Genomic DNA, 20,977 nt, shown 5'->3' on the forward strand with positions numbered 1-20,977 from the left:
GAGAGAATGGGATGACAGAAATTGTCAAATATATGTAGGGATAGGAAAGCAGTGAGAAACATCAAAATTGGAAGTGAATAATAATATCTAAAACTGAAAATGTAGGAAAATATCTGATAAGTATAATATTTAGAGATAGGGAGGCAAATGCCAAAAAGTAAAAAATAAATCAGATAAAAATATTGAAAATTATGAAAACAGTGACTTTTTCTGTTTTTATAACTTAGAAGGCAAGAAGTTGAGAGAGAGGGAGATTGGGAATCTTTTATATCAATAAGCCTTATAGAACAGTTTGACTCTAGATGATGTGTGTATCTGATTAAAACAAAAGCAAAAATCAAAGACTAAGAGACCTTTAGGAGCTGAGGTCTATAACAGAATTACAAGACTAATAACAATCCAGAAGTACAAAGTTGATCAACTGACAAAGAGAATTCAGAACTGAAAAACGGAGATGATTCAACTAACTAAAAATAACTTGAAAATAATTACATTTAACATTTTCAAAGATAAAGCATCACATCCATCAGAAAAAGAATGAAAATCTTAGTGAAAAATAGGTAAAGGACATGGACAGGAAAGACATAAGAGAAGGAATGCAAATTGAAAATACTTAGAAATATGTTCAGCTTTTCTAATAATCAAGGAAATGCACATTATAACTTTTTAATCATCAGAGCGGCAAAAATTAGACATATTGCTAATACCACTGTTCATGGGTTGTAAGACTTAGGGTAATAGTGCAAACTGGCACAGCCTTTTGAAGGCTATTTGGCAATATGCATGGAATTTTTGAATGTCCATTCAATGAGACCCATTTGTTAAAAATCTGGGAATATATGCTTGAGAAATAATTGACCAAGTGTACAAAAATTATTTATAAAGCTGTCCATTAGAGTGCTGTTTATAATAGCAGCAATGTAGATAATCTTTATTTCCATCAACAGGGATGTGGTTAAATAGATAATGACATGCCTGTTTAGCGGTCCATACACTCAATAAATTGAGGATGTGTGGTCATAGTAGATATATAGATAAGAAGAAAGGAAGGAAGGATGGGAGGCAGGGAAGGAGAGAGGAAAGAAGACAAGTACTTATGAGATTGCTAGGATATTCACCAAAACATTAATGGTGGTTTCTCTAGATAATGGAAGTACAAATAATTGTATGTTTTTGTTAAGAAGTATTGTATACTAGATGACATAAAGGATAAGAAATATCATTAAGAGTATAAGAGTCACTTAAATATTTCAGTATTGTTATAGTTAAGCGACTTATAAATTAATATGGGACTCTCTCATAAGATGGATTAGTACCAGAAAAATGAAGAGAAACATTTCAAAACCTGATTTGGAGTCAGGGAGAGAAGAGTGGGGTTGGGAGGCTCTAAATCTTACTTTTTTTTTTTTATCCAGATCATGAGGATCATAATTTGGAGTCTGTTATGGACCTCTATTTTTTTTTAACTGCACATAACTGCAAAAGAAACTGAAACATTTTGCTTCCTCTCCACTTGCAGGTGATATACAAATTGGAATGGAGGATAAAAAGGGCCAATTAGAAGTTGAAGTCATTAGAGCACGAAGCCTAACACAAAAACCTGGTTCCAAATCTACACCTGGTAAGGAAAAATGTTTGGACAAGAAAATCTCACATAGGCAAAAACTCAAAACATTTGCTGCATTGGAATTTTACATACTCTGTTCTGTATCATCTGATTGATTAAAAAGGCATCTTTTCTGTGTTCTCTGATTCTATAGGAATAGATTCTTGCACAATTATTCTGTCAGAAAGTGTTAGGAGTATTGTCATACTATTATGAAAAGTTTTGTTATGATTGCTTCTTCGCTTGTGTGAGTTGTGTTTTTTTTTTTTTCTGTACTTTTATTTACAAATGCAAAAGAAAAAAGTTCTAATCACAATATAAACCTTTAAAATATAAACCTGAATTGTAATTCCAGCTATACCCCAAGTAAGGTAGAGTCTTATGATAAGTTTGCATACATTTTATTGAAATGAGGAAAATGGCAGTAGTGGAAATGCATAAGTGTTAAGGAATAGAGTTTATGGAGCCCTGGGAATTTTAAATGATTTAAATAGTCAATGGGAAATTTTCAATAAGCATCTCTAAATCTCTAATGAGGCATTCTCTAATAAAATCAATTTAACTTAAAGGATTAACTTCTTACGTGTTAAAATTAACTCTCTTTAGCTCCATATGTCAAAGTATATCTTTTGGAAAATGGGGCCTGCATAGCCAAGAAGAAGACAAGAATTGCACGAAAAACCCTTGATCCTTTGTATCAACAGTCCCTGGTTTTTGACGAAAGTCCACAGGGTAAAGTTCTTCAGGTCAGTAATACTAGTTTGACTTTTTACATTGTAATATCACATTCTCCATGTAAACACTGAAGAGATGGTCAAACGTAAAGAGAGTAAAAGTTCAGTAAGGAAAAATGTGGTAAGCATCCCTGAGTAGGAAAAAAAAATGGTAATTTACAATGCAAATAATGTATAGCATTAAAAATATCTGGTAGATCTAATGGAAAACAATATTTTTATTTTCCTTCTCCCTTTCTTTTCCCTTCTGTCCATCCTCTCCTTCCACTTTTGCCCTATTTCCCTCTCCTCCCTTCTTCCAGATAGATAGATAGATAGACAGACAGACAGACAGATGATTGATAGATAGATAGATAGATAGATAGATAGATAGATAGATAGATAGATAGATATCAAGGCAAACGATGCTAATAATGGTTTATTGAGCATTACCGTGTTTCCCCGAAAATAAGACCTAGCTGGACCATCAGCGCTAATGCGTCTTTTGGAGGAAAAATTAATATAAGACCTGATCTTTATATTGTATCATATCATATCATATCATATCACATATCATATCATATATAAGACTCAGTGTTATATTATATTAAAATAAGACCGGGTCTTACATTAATTTTTGCTCCAAAAGACGCATTAGAGCTGATGGTCCGGCTAGGGCTTATTTTCAGGGAGGTACTATGTGCTAGACATGGGATACAAAAAGGAAGAAAGGAAAGGAAAACATTGTTAGGTGCTTATATACAGAACCTCTTTTAAACATGTGCAATAAATGTTATCATCTCCATGTTAAAGATGACATCTGAGGACCATGGAGATTAAATAATTTGGCAGAGTTACTCAGTAAATTGATAAGGCAAGATTCACCACCCCTGCCTATGTAAAGCTGGCGAATGAGTTCAGTTGAGAGCCTTTACAGATGACTGAAGGGTGGAAAACAGAAGCTAGGTGTAAGGGTAGTGGAATACTCACCTGTCACCAGCAGGTGTTGGCCCAGATTGTGAGTGAGCTCACTGACTTATTAATTATCCAATCACAGCATTGTCAGGCACCAGTGATTTTTCAACCTACCCCTTCACTGACAAGTCCATAATATAAAAGGGATGTAATGAATATTCTCATTTTTATACCTATTCCATCATCCGTGTGCTCCCTTGTACACTGAGTTGGGTTGTTTTTCCCTCCTAGCTTCCACAGATTATAATTTTTGTATCTCTTTCGCCCTGTACATTGCTTACTAGATAGTGGTTACTAAAGAAGATATTGAATTTAAATATGAATAAACGTGTGTATTTATTTATTTAACATGGTTCATGTGTGTAAGACTCCTCATTGATGAGGGCAACATTACTGGCATTCCATCAAACCCCAAAATTATAGTGAAGCGTCTCTCTGAGCACCTTATTGTTAGCACCTTCTAATCTGTTCCTCCTCCTTGGTGTTAGGTATACTCATCTCCTCTCCTAACCTGCCTGGCCCACTTTTACGGAATAGTTGCTTTCAAGGCTTCTAATATGAAAGAAAAAGAAGTTCACCCTGTGTTGCATTTCTCCGTCTCTGCAGGTGATCGTCTGGGGAGACTATGGCAGAATGGACCATAAGTGCTTTATGGGTGTGGCTCAGATCTTGTTGGAAGAACTTGACCTGTCCAGTATGGTAATCGGATGGTACAAATTGTTCCCCCCGTCATCACTGGTGGATCCCACACTCACACCCCTAACCCGCCGGGCTTCCCAATCATCTCTGGAAAGTTCAACTGGGCCTCCTTGCATCCGATCATAGTGAACTTATACCAGAGTCATTCCAATAACACTCTACCTTTCAGGATAATAATCTGAACCAGATATTTCATGATCAAAAGCATTGTTGGAAACAGACAATCAACTTGTGTTTTGCCTGTAGTAGTTTTTCAATAATGTGTCCCAACTGTTGTCTCAAACCTGGCTTCATATGACAGAACAAGGCAATCTATCAAATTATAGTAAAAGTCAACATGCTAGTGAGAGTCACTGATGCTTCTAACAAAATGAAAAGGAGGATACTTCAAATTTACACACACACACACACACACACACACACCCCAAATTGAACAAACTGGAAACTCTCACTCTGTGAAAGTTGTATTTTCCACGTTTCTACGCAAACCACAAGCAGTGTTATTTCCCTGGTATTTGAGAAGTTTTGTTCTTTTGTGTTTTATTTCTATGTGTGTTATTTGTTGGTTTTGGATTTGTTTTGTTTTATTTTTTCACTGTGTTTGTTATTTACATGAGTTTTAGGCTGTGTCATGACAGGCCTCATGATGCTTACAGAGACCCTTCCTTCCTTTTTCCAAAAGCACCAAAAAAAGGGCTGAAGCAGTCTCTGTAGCATTCCCCCAAAATGTTCAACAGCGAGATAAGATGAGGCCCATGATGGGTTTCACTGGTTTTATTTTATAATTCTTCAAAGTCTTATGTGTGGAAACCCAGAAAACCAAAAGTTATCTTCCAAAAAAATAATCACAGAATCACTTTTACAAAAGAAGAGCATATCTGTTTGCATTCTGAAAAATTAATTTATGCTTCCCCTTGTTTTGCATGGAAGACTTTTAAAGAAGTCACTCTGCAACTAATGCTGGAAGCTAAAACTTACTGCGTAATCATACTTTTGAAACACTCCTTGTAATGCCTTTTTCTTCCTGATACCCAAAAAGAATATGCTCATGTGTATAAACTACACTCTTGACTTCCCAAAATGGTGACTAGAAATGGATTGGAGCCTAAGACACTTTCAGCTATGCCCAGGCTTCTCGGCCATGTCTCAGTGTAGACACACCCATCTGCCCTGGAAAGAGCATGGTATGAGCTGTTCAGTATTCCACTGGAAATTCCAGTTGAAATATTCTGCACTAAACTACTGTTTTTTATCAAATTTTAGTTTACATTTCTTTGAGATTGATGCAAGCACAAAGCTTGATTTTTTTAATGCAAAGTATCTTACTTTTTTGGGGGGCGGGGAAATAAAGTCAAATTTCAATTTGCATTTCCTTCATCTGAGTTTTTCTTGGCCTTGAACTTCCCTTGTGACATTCTGTATGTGTGCTACAAACTGCAGACTTTGCAGGTGCATCGATATGTTCTCTCTCCTTTTATGAGTCATTCAACTTTTGTGATCACACAAACAGAGCAGCATGACTTGCAACTGTTCAAAGCCGCATGTGCGTTTTGTAAAAAAAGAAAAAATGAAAAAGAAAAGAAACAAAAGGTTATTTAATAATGTATGTTAGTTCCACATAGGCCAGCTTGTATGTTGCATGTACTTGTACAGTTTGCTCGTTAATTACTATCCTGAAATAACCAAGAAATCTAAGCCATCCATTTTTGTTATAGACATTTTGCAGGTTTTAGCCAGACTCAGTCTGTGAGTCTGGGGTGAAATGTCTATAGATGGACTTTATTTTTTACCCTCTGGAAAACGTGATATAGTATGGACCAAATTCCTTCTAATACATATTTTGGTGTAGATTCCTACTGTGGGGCTGTAACACATGTAGACACTGTGTACACACTAGGTTTTAATCCATAGACATACTGCCTGCACCAAGTGAATTATTTATTATTATTTACACATGCCAGAATTATCTGCCCATCATTGCACAGGGCACAGACTGACCACTACTCACCATGCTGAGCAGGAAGAACTGAAGCATTGGTGCACTTCTACTAGATTCCGTTCTGTCTTAGTGGCCAACAATCAACTAATTATAATTGGGTAGTATCTTTCTATTTTGACCACTTGTCTTAACACTCCCCTGTGCTTTTAAATGAACTTCCAACTCATGTATGTAAACATGTTTAATAAAATTTACTTTTCATGTCAGTCAGTAGCCATCTGTGTTCTGTGTTTTGCCCAGATATCCATTGTGGGTTCGATGGTGCAAAATGGGAGCCAGATCATGGGAAGGGGAGGCTGGGGTTTGTTTTCTGCTGTGGGTGTTTGACTTGACTTGTCACTGCACTATATATGTCTTAATCTATGGCCTGAAGGGTACTTTGCATCACATCCAAGTTTTCACTTTGTCAGCCTGTCTAAGTGAGCACATGACTATACTTCTGAAAAGTGGCATTATTAAAAACAATAAATCTCAGTAAGAATCAAATGGAAGGTTGTTTTTCTGCTGCTGTTTGAGTGTGCTGATAAAAGAGACAACTCTGTTGTCCAGTTGCCAAATCATTTCAACTTATGTGACGTATCAAAATATGAATTCCTGCGTCTATTGTCAAAGCATCTGGTTCCCCTTTCCATCTTTTCCTTCTAAACTCCTGACTGATTTGGAAAACCTTGCCTTAGAGTAGGCTGACTTAATGAACCAAGCAGACATTAAATCACCTTCAATAGAATCTTAGGGAATAAATATATTTTCAAATGTAGTAGATGAGTCTCTAAAAGGGACATGTTAAAAGAAAAATCATTAGCTTTCTTAATTTCATGATATTTTTTCTTCTCCAAAAGTGTGTTCATATATTTCATAGTCATCATTTTCACAAAATACTCAGTAAGCACAAATTCATGTTGCTTTGTAGTAAAATAACTGTTGAAATCTACTCTCTACCTTTTAAGAGCCCTTAAATTTTTATAGATTGCACTGGTTTCAGCTTTGTAAAGCAAAATAAACACAGCTAACTCAATATCAAATTTGGGAGAATAAAGCAATTTGAGACCTGTCACTATATTCGTTGTGTAAAGTTTTTTAAACAATTGACTGAATTTTACCCTACTTAATCAGTTGTTTGTAAGACCCAGTTTTATATTATATAAGACCGGTTCTCATTGTATAAGACCCGGTCTTATTTTATTATATTAATTTTTGCTCCAAAATACGCATTAGAGCTGATGGTCTGTCTAGGTCTTATTTTCAGGGAAACACGGTAAGTCTTCATGGCTTCTTGCTGACCCTGGCAATCTGATTTCTGGAAATCCCAGCCTCAGATATATGATCTGATTATACTTAAGCAACATTATTAAGGGCTTTGTTGCATACTAGGTATTAAGTACTTGGAATATGAAAATAAGGAAAAAGAAAACTCACCCTGTCTTAAAGGAGCTTCCTATCTATTAAAACAGATCATTTTATTGAAAAACTTCAATAACCTATTTGATTAGTATACAAAAGGCCATGGGATTATGTTTAATTCTCACAATATCCCCATGAGTGAAGTACTCTTATGGCTCCTATTTCAACATCAAAAATCTGCAACTTGGAGAAGCTAAGCAGCAGGCCAAAGGTCACAGTGCAGTTCGTGATGGAGCTGGGGTATAAAACAAGTTCGGGCTGACTCCAGAGCCTGGCCCACCAAACACTGCATTCTCCACTATGTGCTGACAGTTGAGCTAGATCTTCAAGGGTGCTCATATGTGGGATATAAAACTAAACGCAACAAAGGAAAAATACAAATAGAGAAACAAAAATCACAGACACAGACAATAGTTCAGTGGTTACCAGAGGGTAAAGAGGGTCAAATGTATGGTGATGAAAGGAGAACTGACTCTGGGTGGTGAACACACAATGTGATGTATAGATGATGTAATACAGAATTGTATACTTGAAACCTGGGTAATTTTACTAACCATTGTCACTCAATACATTTAGTTAAAAAAAAAAAAAAAGGGTCCACCAGATGGGAAAGGACTCTAACCCAAGCCATTCTCCTCCTTAAAGCGGCTCCCAGCCAGCCCAGTCTCCCGTTGCAAATTTCCCCAGGGCCTCTGCCATTGCCAAGGGGAGGGGATGGGGAGCAGTAATAGTACTAGTGGAAGGAGGCAGGTGAACTACTCTCTGTCTCTGGAGCCCTCTTCCTAAGCTTTGCTCCTCTCACTCGCTCCTCTGTGCCTTGTCTACTTGCTTGTCACTTGCATTATCAGACTTCATGCAGCTCTCAGGGAAAAGTAGGAATAAAGGAAATAGAATAAAGTTGCACTTTGCTGAGTCCCAGACTTATCCTTTGGTTCCAAGGTAAAATTGTCTTATGAGTATCCCTACCAGACTCCAGTCCCAATGGAACAGTGCCCCTCCGTTCTGCATCAGTCACCAATATCTGCATCTTGGGGTTGAGCTGATCCACCTTGAAACCCAGCTCCATGGAGTGTTTCAGTCCTCCCAAAGTCAGTTCATATGCCCTCTAAGTTATTTCTTCCCAGACTCCATGACTTTTCATATGTGTAGAGTCCCTCTGCTAAGACAGTCTCAGAAGTCATCAGCCCCTTGGACAGCTCGCACACCATACAGAGTACTTCCATTCTGAGTACAGGAAATTTGTCACTTACCAATGTATCTCCAGCACTTAGATCGGTGTGTGACACATAGCGGGGGGTTAGTAAATATTTATTGGATGGACGGATGGATGGATGGATGAATGAATGGATAAATGGATGGGTGAAAAAATGAAAAACAGTGAATAAATACTCTAACCTGAACATCCTTATTGTTGATCCTCTTAATTATTCTCTTCTAGTTTCTAGCATCACCTCATCATTTAGCTTGAACATTTTTCCTAGCTATGACCCACATTATTTTTAGTAAGAATTTGGTGTTCCACCCTGACTTGATTGCCTCATCCTGCCTGCGTAAACAAACATAGCTCACAGCTCTCCTTGGCTCACTTTGGTAATATACCCTTGGGTCTTGCCCCTACCCCTCAAGTGGGATCTAGCCAATATGTGTGCATGAATGACACGTTGCTCTGCCACCGTGACTTCCTAGAGGACCCGCATCTAAGGAAGAGGCGTGGTATACAAGTAAATAAATGCCAGATCTAAACTAAGCAGCCCTCAGAATGGCCATAAATGAAGTCCCTGCCTTCAGTAAGTGTCCAGATTCTACAATGAGAAGTCAGGTGGGGAAGACCAAGACCAGAACGGGGAAGGCAGAGAAGCCCTGTGCCTTAGGGGGCAAAGGGGTACAGCCCATGAATAGGCAGGGCCACTGCCTTTCTTGTGCACACACACCTGCAGTGTAAGCTCCGCGAGAGCAGGAAATTTGTCATGGCTGTTCTGACTAGGATGTGTTTTGCTATCTCTTCATTCCTCTAGATTTTCCAAGTTCTACCAACACAAAGTAAATTCACCAGAAAATACATACCCAGGTCGCATAACTTGTTCCTGCTATCGTGTTTATGCCACCATAAATTCACTAAGTTTTTCTCTAATGTTTTGCCTTTGGTTTTAAGTTTTAATTAAAAATTATTCTTACACTGGCTGTATGTTTTTGTCAGATATTTTTCAATATGTCATTCCATATCTTTCTTTTTTTCAAATCGATGCACATGATGTTTTTATTTGTGTGCTCTACACCTTATCCTTTTGTGTCTGGAAAAGTGTTTTTTTTCCTATGAACTTAGGCTTTCTTCTGTCCTAGGGCTCCTAACCTTTTGTACACTCTGGACTCCCGTGGTGCCTGGTGAAGCCTAGGGACTCCTCAGAATAATGTTAAACTCTTTTTTCAAGTACATAGGATTTAAAGGAAGCAATTATGATGGGAGTATTAAAAATATTTGTAAAACAAATTTGGGATGAATTAAAAGGCATGCTTTCTTTACTGATGTACTAAACAAAATAAAGTGACAGACCCAATACTGTGTTTTTGAAGTAATGATCAGCATACATGATAGTTCCAGATATGTACAACAACTCTTATGTGATATAAAAATATCTGTAATTTTATTGACAACAAGGTCACAGGTACGGCTATGCTGTTGTAGTTTGCTGCCCACAGTGACAGTGAAAAGAAATGCCCAATTTCCAATTACAGGTAAGAAAAAAAGGTGAAGAGACATTTTTTTCTCCTCATCCAAGTTCACAGAACTCCTGAATTCCTTTCTGTAGGAATAGTATAACCTGTGTATGATCAATTATCCTGGCAATCCACACTGCTCAACACTTGCATGTCATCCATGAGCTCACGACTAGTGTATTTATTTTTTCTTTTCTTTTATGATTTTTTTCCAATAATGTTATAATAAAATGGCTTGATGAAATGCTTTGTAAATCCGTTCAAAATGTTTCAAGGAAAAAACAATGACGTGAACTAGTACTTCAGTGCCTGGCCCATAGTATGCATACGAAAAACAAGATGGTAGAACGAATGAATGGCAGAAAGACTGAGAGCTTCATGTTTTCCTAGGTCACTGTTTCTCAATCTATTAAAACTCAGTCACCTTTTGATAAACATTCTAATTTCACCTCCTACTCCTGACATAGCTACAGTCATAATGTTCAAGCGAAGTGGTCTATACAGCTCTTCCTTCAGTTGAGAAACAAAGTTAAATTCTATACTTTTTATTTTGCCTGTAACCAAGATTTTTCTTGCATGCTATTCTCTAGCGTGTATTCCAAAAACAACACTTTTTTGTTTTGGTTTACTTTTGCTTTTTCCTTTATCTAATTGTGTTATCATATCAAAGATGGTGTTTTGATTTTTCAAACTCTGCGTGCCAATATGGAGATTTCTACACTGGAAATGTAATAATCGATCTCATTAAAATTGCAGGTATAGACCACCTGAAGTGCTCTATGACACCAAGTTGCAAAAAATTCCTATTTAACTTTTTTCATAATTATTGCACCAGTATAATTTTACATTATAAATTGACATACACCTATAGGTCAACCACCACTATTTCTACAATTGGCCTATTAAAGCCATTTTCCTTGGGGATTTCTTGCTCTTCTGAAAGCAACTACAGCGAGAAGTCAAAGATTCTTCCAATCTGTTCTTTTGTAAATGTGCAAACCCTCTGATGATGTGAAGCAAACTGTACATAGCCAGAGAAGGAGAAGGGGGGAGGAGCTTGAGAGCTAAAAGGGAAATAGAGGGGGAAATTCCTAGGAGCAATGAAGAGATGAAGAGCAGTTTACCCCTAACAATGGGGATCCCTGCCCCATTCCATGATGATCAATAGATCAACAGAGGTAAGACTACATCCCAAAGTCTAAAAGCAGTGGTCGGTCATTGTTCAACTTCCCTTTTATACTCTAAAGTTAGAATTAAAACTTTGTGATGGGTCACTAAGATTTAAAAGAAATGGTTTTGAAGAGGTTATTATTCCCGGTATTGTAAAATAATGTTCCCTATCCTTCTCTCTCATCTGATTTAATTATCTCCCAAGTGCCCCCATCCACAGGCCCTCTGGTGTAAATGTTTTGATTCTTCTGCTCTGAAGAGGAGGATACAGAACCCCACACTGTGTTCTCCACCACGGAGCCACCTGCTACTCACTCATCTGAGCCCTCATAACCCTCCTGAGCCCTACCTACCTTGTAAGTAGCTGAAACCAGTGCTTCTCTAACTGTAAGTTGCAACATTTCACTCAGGATCTTGTTAAAATTTAAATTCAATTTTATAAGTCTGAGGTGGGGCCTCAGATGATATATTTCTAACAAATTCCCAGACAGGACCTGCTAATTAATTTGAAAGGCCCACAAAAAATAAAATACTGGGGCCCGTTGTTAAAAAAAAAAAAAAAAAAAATTAGTAAGATTTTAAAGATGGCAACAACAGAGCATTAAGCCAAGCTTTGGGCACTTCTGAGCAGGAGACCCCATGCGACTGCACAAGCCTCACATACAAGTATATGAAGCTGGCCCTGCTCTCAGGTGATGCACGAGTCGGTGGGTCTTTCTTTCAGAAAGGTGTGTAACCATGCAAACACTTCACTTCTTTAAAATGACTTTTTTTTTTTCTTCCTGATTCAAGCTGGCCTTGCTAGTCTAATAGCACCATTCCTCACTTGCTTCTTTTCTTTCCTTGTCCTTCCACCTTTGCACCTACTGCGTGACCACTAATCATTAAGCCCTTAGGTCAGCATCAAATAGTCTTGCGAACAAAGCCTCAGATCTGATCTGTTGACCACAGAAACAGAGCTTGGGTCAAATTTAAGATAATATCTTGACCTCAGGTATGTTTCAGCTCCAGACCCATGAAGGCAGCACGACCCTATGACCCTACGGCATCCCCTGGAAACCAGACAGAATGACACTGTGACTGATATCAGGAGCTGATGCCATCATCAGCTTCCCCCTACCCCAGCCATGACCAGTCAGGAAAGCCCACCACCCCAACTCCCTACGCTATCATGACTAATGAGTTTTCCCCAATAAAACCCATCCCCTAGCAGCCATCAGTCTTTGCATTAGCTCACCCATGTCTCGAGGTTTGGCACCATTTCCTTAAAACAAACAAACAAACAAACAAACAAAAAACAAACAAAAAAAAACCCTTTACTTTCTTTGCTATAAACCCCTGCTTGTATCTCGTTTGGCTTTGATGCATTCAAGCAAAATGAACCCCCTTTAGTTTGACAAGAGGCGTGAGTGCCCAGGCCTAGAAAGTGGAAGCTTGTAGTTAGCCATCTTTTCCAGGGCCTTTCTTTCTACTAAGAGCAACGTCCGGGTAAAACTGGCCCTGATCTTTCAGCCATTTAGATCTCTGATTCATTTGATTAAAATTGATAAGTTGATACCCCTGGAGCAATGTTCTAGGAATTCCTCCCCTCCCCACCCCTCTTCTTTGGAACACAGTTTCTCTTGACAAGGGCTTTTCAAATGATGTTCTAGAGAACTCAGAAATAATCTTTGAGTTAATCTCTAGATATTGGTAGACAAGGTAGAAGGTTCACTCTTGCTCCAACCAGAGTTCTGAGGTTTAACTTGTTTGACGATTTTGTTGGAAGTTGGACAAGGGGAATGTTGGCACAGGTCAGTCAGAAAAGTTCCACTGTCATGAAAATTTTGATGGATGGAGACAGAGGATGATTCTTTTAATCTCCTGGCAGCAACATACTAAATATGACTCTGAGCTATGTAAATCCTCTTTCCTAGTTGTTAGTTAAACAAACAAGCAATCTAACAACGTTCCAGCAGTTGAGGGTTAGGTGGCCTCTCAGTTCCAAATGGAACAGGAAGCCCAGTAGCCCACTGAGTACTAACTGCCCCCTGAAATTCCACCCTCGCCATCCTCCCACTCCAGGTGCCTGGGTGCTGGCTACCAATGCAGCATAGGCAGGGTGGGGACTAAGAAAACAATTGGAAATTCAAAGTAGTGTGCCCAGTAGTCTGTCCTCACCTCCAGGGAGGCTGTGCAATATTCGTGAATATCCACTGCTTTGATAACCAGCGAACCGAAGTTGTATTATATGGTTCTTCTCAATATTCAGTTTCAAATCTCACCCTGCCATACCAACTAAAAGCCAAAAACTCAAAGTTACAAAAAAAGTTTTCAGTCTCCAGTCCCGGGCCTGAATCCAGGCCCTCTGTTGGTAACAGCAGGAACCTCTTCAAACAAATGGGTGTGGTGTCGCATCTCTCCCACAAGATGGCAGTAGAGCTTCATGCAGCTCGGGAAGCCGCTGAAGGCAGAAGGACCTTCTGTGGGGCCAATTCGGCTGTGGAAGTCTCAAGTGAGGAAGATTTAGACTAGGACTGACTAAACCTTAAGGTTAAGGACAACACTTGTAGGGAAAAAGCTTTTTTCAAGGTATAAAAATACCTAAGAATATAAATAATTTATAATTATAAACACGCACAAAAAACTTCTCTAGCTTGACCTAGATCAACAATGAGTCAAGAGGTCTTATTTTGTTCAATGAATTCTGAGTTGTGACTCACCTTCCTGAGGGTACAGCAAGTTCGTTTTCAGTCCACAAATGTGTCTGGTCAAAGAATCACTACCATTTCCATTTATCTAATAGTAAATTGCTCTATCCCCAGGGCTAGTGGCACCACGCTCACCCGTAGTCACCACATAGCTCTGCTAAGCTAAGCCCAAATGCCTGACACACTAGAACAGAGTGTCAGCAGCACTGAGAGAAACTTTCCAAGGCTGGACCATTTTTAATCACTGAACGGTTTGTATGGGTTGTGTATTAGCTTCCTAGGGCTGCCACAATAAATTACCACAAAATTGATGGCTTAAAATAACAAAAACGTATTGTTTTACAGTCCTGAAGTCCAGAAATCTGAAATCACAGTGTGAGCAGGGCCACACTCCCCACAAGGATCTATGGGAGAATCTTTCCTCGCCTTCTAGCTTCTGGTGCCTCCTGGCATTGCTTGGCTTGTAGCAGCATACGCCACCCTCAGCCTCCTTTCCTCCTGTGTCTCTCTGTGTCTTCTCCTTGTCTGTCTCTTATAAGGACACTCATCATTGGATTTAGGGCCCATCCTAAATCAGGATTGATCTCATTTCCAGATCCTTATTTTAATTAAATCTACAAAGACGTTTTTTCCAAATTAGGTCACATTCTGAGGTTCCAGATGGACTCTTATCTTGGGGTCGGGGACACCATTTAACCTACTACATGTTGGGGGCAAGTTATTCCCTAATTATCCTCACCAGAATTATGGAATCTCAGTCCATCTGGACAGCAGCCAGTAAATATTGGGCCAAAGCAGCAAGCTTCATTTGACTACAGATGTGGGAGTTTCTGTAGGTGCATTATTGGTAAGGAAACCCCCTTCCCCAGAGATGTCTTTGTAAATGCTTCTGTGATCTATGAAACAACTTCCTAGTAACCTAAGCACATTGTGTTTAGAGCATGCTAATATTGTGTATGCGCTTAATAACAGCCATATAAAATAATGATTTTCTAATTCATATACAAATACTATAATAATGACAAAAATACTATAATAAATTTAAACTCTGTTTGGATTAGTTTTTTGTGGTGAACAAGTACAAAAAAATGGATCTAGAATCTCACAAGCTATGTGTCACTAGGCAGAAAAATCAGATAATAATCCTACCTACCTTGTTTGCCTAAGAGGGATGCATATAAAAATGCTTTAAAATATTGAAAACCCTACAAGACTGAGCAGTGTGCCTTTCTTCCTCTTCCACTTTTGCAGCATGAACAGACACCTGTGTGGTCACGTGGATACAGACGTGGAGCCTGAACTCTGCTGGTGAAAGTCCAGTCCTCTGACCAGTAGCCACAGCATTACCAGACAATTTGTGAGGAACGCAGAACCTCGGATCCCAGCCCAGATTGACAGCATCAGAACCAGCTCTTTCACAAGCTTGCCAGGTGATTCATGAATACACTAAGGTTTGAGAGGCCCTTCCCTAAATGATCCCTGTTTGGTAAGTGTCATATTCTAAATGGGGACCCTTGACATTTTTCTCATTATTAAGAGCGCCTTAGGACTACCCCAGGTATGAGCAATGATGGGCGGGGAGAGAGAAGAAAAGCCTTACCTCTACGTGGACCCTCTTCACTGACAATCCCCAGCCAGATTAAGAACCACAATTACAACACCTGGCTTGCATGTCACCTGGGTTCAGCTTTGATTACTGTGGCCTATTGATGGGGCTATACTGTGTGAGGACGTGCACAATATTCTGTGATCTTCATTCCTGCATTTTAGTGTGTCATTTTCACAGGTAACTGACAAAGGAGTGCCAAGGACATTGCTAAGACAAAAAAAAAAAAAAAATCAGTGAGAACAAAAGAGCTCACTGGAGAATCCTTTGATTTTTCTCACTCCTGATTCCTTATAGGAACGATGTGAATAATAATGACATTCATCTCAATAGGGTGAGATCTATGCAGTGAAAGCATTCCTGCTCTGAGGTTTCTGCATGAAAGGTGCTCCACAAATACAAAGTGATGGCAGCAGGATTGACATTTTTCAGGAGAGAGAGTCTCCCGGTGTGGTCTCTTACTTTTTAAAAGCAGAGAATGAGCTGACACTCCTTCACAGTTTCGCTTGGTCCCACTGTGTCTTGGAGAGCTCTCTGGCTAGGACCTGGTTGCCAAGGAAACTGCTGCAGGAGAGATTAGGGCAGCCCAGGTTCTTGGTTGTTTGGTGGAAGTGAGAGCAGATTTCACATGAAAGACAGAGCAGATTTCACATGAAAGACATGTATTTTGAGTGCCCAGGGCAAAGGCAAGCAGTGGCCAATGAAGGGGATCCTGCCCATCTTCTCTTCCACTGGAGCTCATTTCGATGGGAACTCTGAACAATGAGGGAAGTAGCCTTCTCAGGAGCAACTAACGGGAAGCAGAAACCTTAAGCCTAGACTTGTGTGCTGTACGGGAAACCATGGTCCTAGCCCGGCACAGAAGTCTTACTATGCCTCTTGCGGGCAAACTTAGGACTGCAACGATGAGGGCAGCCTCAGATGATATCTTTGCCTTGTCTTGGCACAATGCTCGTTAAGGACCACATAGAAATGCTGTCTTGGCATCTTCTCCTCTTGGAGGAGATACAGGATTTGTATCTGCCATGTTTTGATCTTGCTCACATCTGTGAGCACATCTGTGAACACCTCTTGGCTGCCTCCAGATAGAATCAGTTGTTCCTCTGGGCTCTCGAATACAAAAGTCAAGCCTTCAGTATCACATTCTACTGTAATTATTTGGGGTCTATTCCTTTGACCAATCAAGTAATTTCCTTAAGATCAAGGATGATGTTTATTTCTCTATTCCAAATGGCTGGCACAGCATCTGACATAGCTCGTCCTCAAAAATTATTTGAATGAATCTCCCTTCCTTAGTGAAGGCTGACAGAAGGTATAGCAGACAAGCAGACACAGCCAAACGAGTTTTTCAGAAAACCACAGTGAAGCAGGGACAACATCATTATCATAGAAGACTTACTAGTTGTCAGCAGTTTATATAGTTATTGCATTTCATTTTTATGCTTCCACCAATCCTATAAGGTAAGTGGGGTTGCCTGCACTTATAGAAAAGGAAACTGAACCTCAGAAAGGCTAAGGAAGTAATTTAAATATGTGTCACAACTAGTCAATCGCTGAGCTAGTGTTTGTACCCATGTCTATCAGATGCAATGTTCTCAGCCATTGGGCTAGACTCTTCAGGGCCTTGTGATGAACCATGTGGACACTCTTGTATGGCATCCAGAGAAGGATACAGACCTCTTGCGGTTGTGAAACGATCCTTGGTTAGAGGGCATGAGATATCAGGTTGGGTGGCATTCAACTGGGAACAAGTGATATATGCTGAATAATGCCAGCAAGCACAGTTACAGACAAGGCACCTTGGGGGTCAGATCCAAAATGCAATCATCACTAGCTTTGTAAGCTTTTGCAAGCAACTTAAACATTCTGTGCTTCAGATCCCTCTTCTCCAAATTGGGGCAAACAGCATTGCTTTCCTAAAGGAATTATTGTGAGAATTACATTAGACAACATATGCAAACACGCTTAGTCAATTCCCAACACAATAAGTTCTCAACAAATTATTATCATCTTTATTATCAATACATCATAATAATTATCGACACTGTTTTTATTATAAGAAGTAGTTTTTAAAAAATGATTTAAAGAACTACTCAAATTTGAGTATTATCTGAGTATCATTTCAAAGCATCCTTGTATTTCAAAAGCTTAAAAAAGTCAAAAAGGGGCTACCCAAGAGAAAGGATTCTGTCTGGTCAGTTGGCATTCTGCTCACAAGCTGCCAACAAATCACTGTGGGATTTGCATAAGTCATTTGACATCTTTCCCACATACGTGAACGGAGACAGTAAGAGCGAAGAATGATTTGTGGTAGTGTTTTGAAAACTAAGAAGTGCCACACAGAGGTTCTTAGTCCCTGTTCACCAACTAAAATTCACAAAAACATTTTCATTTTTCTTCCCTATTGAATGTGGACAAGTGGGAAAACCTTTGGGACGCCTCACCTTTTCACTGCCCCCCTAGCTTGTCAGGAGCCAGGAGAGGAGAAAAACGTGTTTTCTTTCCATAAAATTCATTAAATAATCGCTTTTCCAAAGGCTACGATCTTTGCTTTGTAGTTTTTGGTGGGATTTCTATTTCTGTAAATTCCTTGTCACACACCAATCCATATCCACCTGTCCGTAGAAGAATCTGCGGCCAGACGAAGCCTTCTGCAAGTCATTGGCTAGCCCAGATGCAACCACATGCTGCTAATCAGCCGCCAAGGAGCCTGCGTCTCCCCACTGCTGATTTGCAGTATTTTCGGCTAAGGCTCCGCCCCCTCGCCAGTCATTAGTGCTTAAGGTCAACAGTTCTCTCTTCCGACTGTCAGACCACGTGTGCGGGGGTACCACCATCACTGTTCCTTTTAATTGTATATACTGTCTGTCCATCCACAGGATTCAACTTACCTTCTCCAGTCCAGGGGTGGCCTCCTGAGAGCTCCTTGGCGGCCAAGGTATCAAAGCTTGCTGACTTTCGATAGTATTTACGTTATTGTGTTTGCTTGGCTCCCAAGTGTTTTGTTTTGGTTTTTTGTGTGTTTGTTTGTTTTGTTGTTGTTGTTTTAAAAAGCAACAAAACACTACAAAAAGGTAATCTATTTACAGAAGAATGATTTAAAGACATCATGGTTTTCTTTACAAACAGATGTAAGTAAGAACAGTGGAAATTCTCCACTTTTTATAAACTCTGCCTTTTAATCCTCCACTATAACTGCAATATAGTGAATTGCCTGTATCAAAGGCAGTCCCTTCCCAACCTCCATTTAATGCCCTAAATAAAATTTCATCATTTCTTCATTATCTCTGACCCAGGCTCTCCTGAAAAATCTCTGGGTACAAGTCCCAAAAGGGCAGGATTTTAACCTGCAATTAAAAATAAAACCACCAAAAACTAGAGATTCCTTCCCTGTGCCATTCAGTCACCACAGACCAGCAGTCTCACGCTGTGCTGAGACCCATGGCCGGCTCTCCTGTCAGGTCCTGTTCTGTTGGTGACAAGCTACGCGGTTCACAGAAGAGGGCATGCACTTGGAGTTGGTGGCTACCGCTGAGCATCTGCATGGACAGATGTTTTTTGTTTGTTTTTTAAAGAGTTTATTGGGGAAGGGGAACAGGACTTTCATTGGGGAACAGTGTGTACTTCCAGGACTTTTCTCCAAGTCAAGTTGTTGTCCTTTCAATCTTAGTTGTGGAGGGCGCAGCTCAGCTTCAGTTGCTGTCCTTTCAGTCTTAGTTTCAGGGGGCGCAGCCCACCATCCCTTGCGGGAGTCAAACCGGCAACCTTGTGGTTGAGAGGATGTGCTCCAACCAACTGAGCCATCCAGGCGCTCAGCAACAGCAGGAAACTAGTTGAGCCTGTTGAAGTCCCATAAGGGCGGGATTAACCCAGAACCCTGGTGTCTGCCTGTGCTCATCCCCTTCCGCATGCACAGAACAGACCCAAGAGGGTAACCTTCCCCAAGGGTAGGAGCTCTCGATTTCCTGCTGTTCAGTGGATAGGACCCTTGCAAATAGAAATATGTCAGCCCAAATAGTCATCATTTCACTCAGATAATAACAACCTTTGTCTCTGCGGTTGGTCTGGTGATTAAGACTATCATCCTACTTGAGATTCCTGCTGATTTTCCAGAGACAATTCCAGAAAGGCTGCAGTTACAGGCAGTCCAGGTTGAACGTGCTCAGCACTCCCAGTCTGTCTAGCTTTGAACCAAATGGACTCAGCTTGGCGTAGTAAGAGAAGCCATAAATGGAGACAGAAATGCAGTCAAACCATTATATTTAGCATTGCATATGCTTAGGTCAAAATCAGCTTTACAAAACAGCAGTGCCAGAAATCCTGTTTAACTCCCTAAATGTGATTGAATCCTACATTGTTAAAGTTGGCAGGGACTGCTCATTTTATACAGGAAATAACTAGGCCTGGAGCAAAGCGACCTTCTCACTCTCCTAGCAGTTGGTGGCAGAGCTGAACTAGAACCAGTAATCATTAAGCCCAGGACCATCCCTAGTGTCTCATGGGCCCTTGTTATTGTTTGTGCAACAGAGTTTAAAAAAAAAAAAGCTTCAAATTGTTCACAGACTTAGTCTCATTTGATTGGCACGGATGTTGTATTGATTCCTATATAACAATCTAGTAAGTGAAGATCGAAGCTTCCTGAATTGATTTTCAGTTCTCTCTCCTGTGCTTCTTGAGATTACGCCTCAAGTGGAAAGATCTCCATTTGGATCCATTCTGGAAATGTTGACATGCCGAAAGTCACAGATACCCACGGGCACAGAGGTAGATTTTTCCCTTGTTTTTCCTCAATACAAGCTCAGGGTTTTAGAGTGATCTGAGCAGGCTCAGGAAGAATTATTGGGTGATAGACACACAAAGGGAAAAGAAAGGCACAAAAGACAGCACATGAAAAGTTTCTTTTGGAAGAGCCTGTTGCTCATTCCTGGCTTTTGCTGACATTCAGAGGAATTAAGACAGAATGAAGAAGAAATGACTAACCCAGAACCTGCTCACCTCATAGGGAGCAGTTCCTGGGGGTCCCTGCATTGCAGGGGGGTGGGGGTGGGAGTGAGGAGGCTGGGGGTGGGGGAGGCAGCCAGGCCAGCACAGTGTGCCTGCAGGCACTGAGGGTGGTCAGGAGGTTTGGGCTCCTGCCTGGCCCAAAGACAAGTTTGGGCAAGTCATTCACTCCCTTTGAACCCCTCTCTTAGAAGTGCGAGTTGAAAGCTATCAGTGGTTTTTAAACTTATTATTACTGTTACTATTATTACTATTTGCAGCAGTAGCAGGCTTTCTTCAGTAGAAGACAAAAGTCTAATCTGTAAAGGAAATCTTTTTAATGGAATGGGTTTGGTGGTTGGGTGGGTGAAAACACTCCTACTGCAGGCCCTCCCCTGCCCAGGTCCCTGAAACGGCCCCTGC

General features: G+C 40.0%; 1 protein-coding gene across 50 annotated transcripts in view; it reads left to right on the forward strand.

Moving 5' to 3' along the window:
- The window catches only part of RIMS1 (regulating synaptic membrane exocytosis 1), a 446,831-nt gene extending 440,633 nt beyond the window's left edge, over positions 1–6,198 (forward strand). For all 50 annotated transcript variants that reach the window (XM_019749294.2, XM_019749282.2, XM_019749278.2 and 47 more), the window contains 3 exons: positions 1,520–1,621; positions 2,213–2,352; positions 3,901–6,198. In XM_019749294.2, coding sequence (XP_019604853.2) covers positions 1,520–1,621; positions 2,213–2,352; positions 3,901–4,119 — 461 coding nt within the window. In that variant the 3' untranslated portion in view covers positions 4,120–6,198. The remainder of the gene's footprint in view (positions 1–1,519; positions 1,622–2,212; positions 2,353–3,900) is intronic.
- The last annotated feature ends 14,779 nt before the right edge of the window (positions 6,199–20,977 follow it).

The sequence above is a fragment of the Rhinolophus sinicus genome, linkage group LG05 (genome assembly GCF_036562045.2).
Source record: "Rhinolophus sinicus isolate RSC01 linkage group LG05, ASM3656204v1, whole genome shotgun sequence".
Taxonomy (NCBI): domain Eukaryota; kingdom Metazoa; phylum Chordata; class Mammalia; order Chiroptera; family Rhinolophidae; genus Rhinolophus; species Rhinolophus sinicus.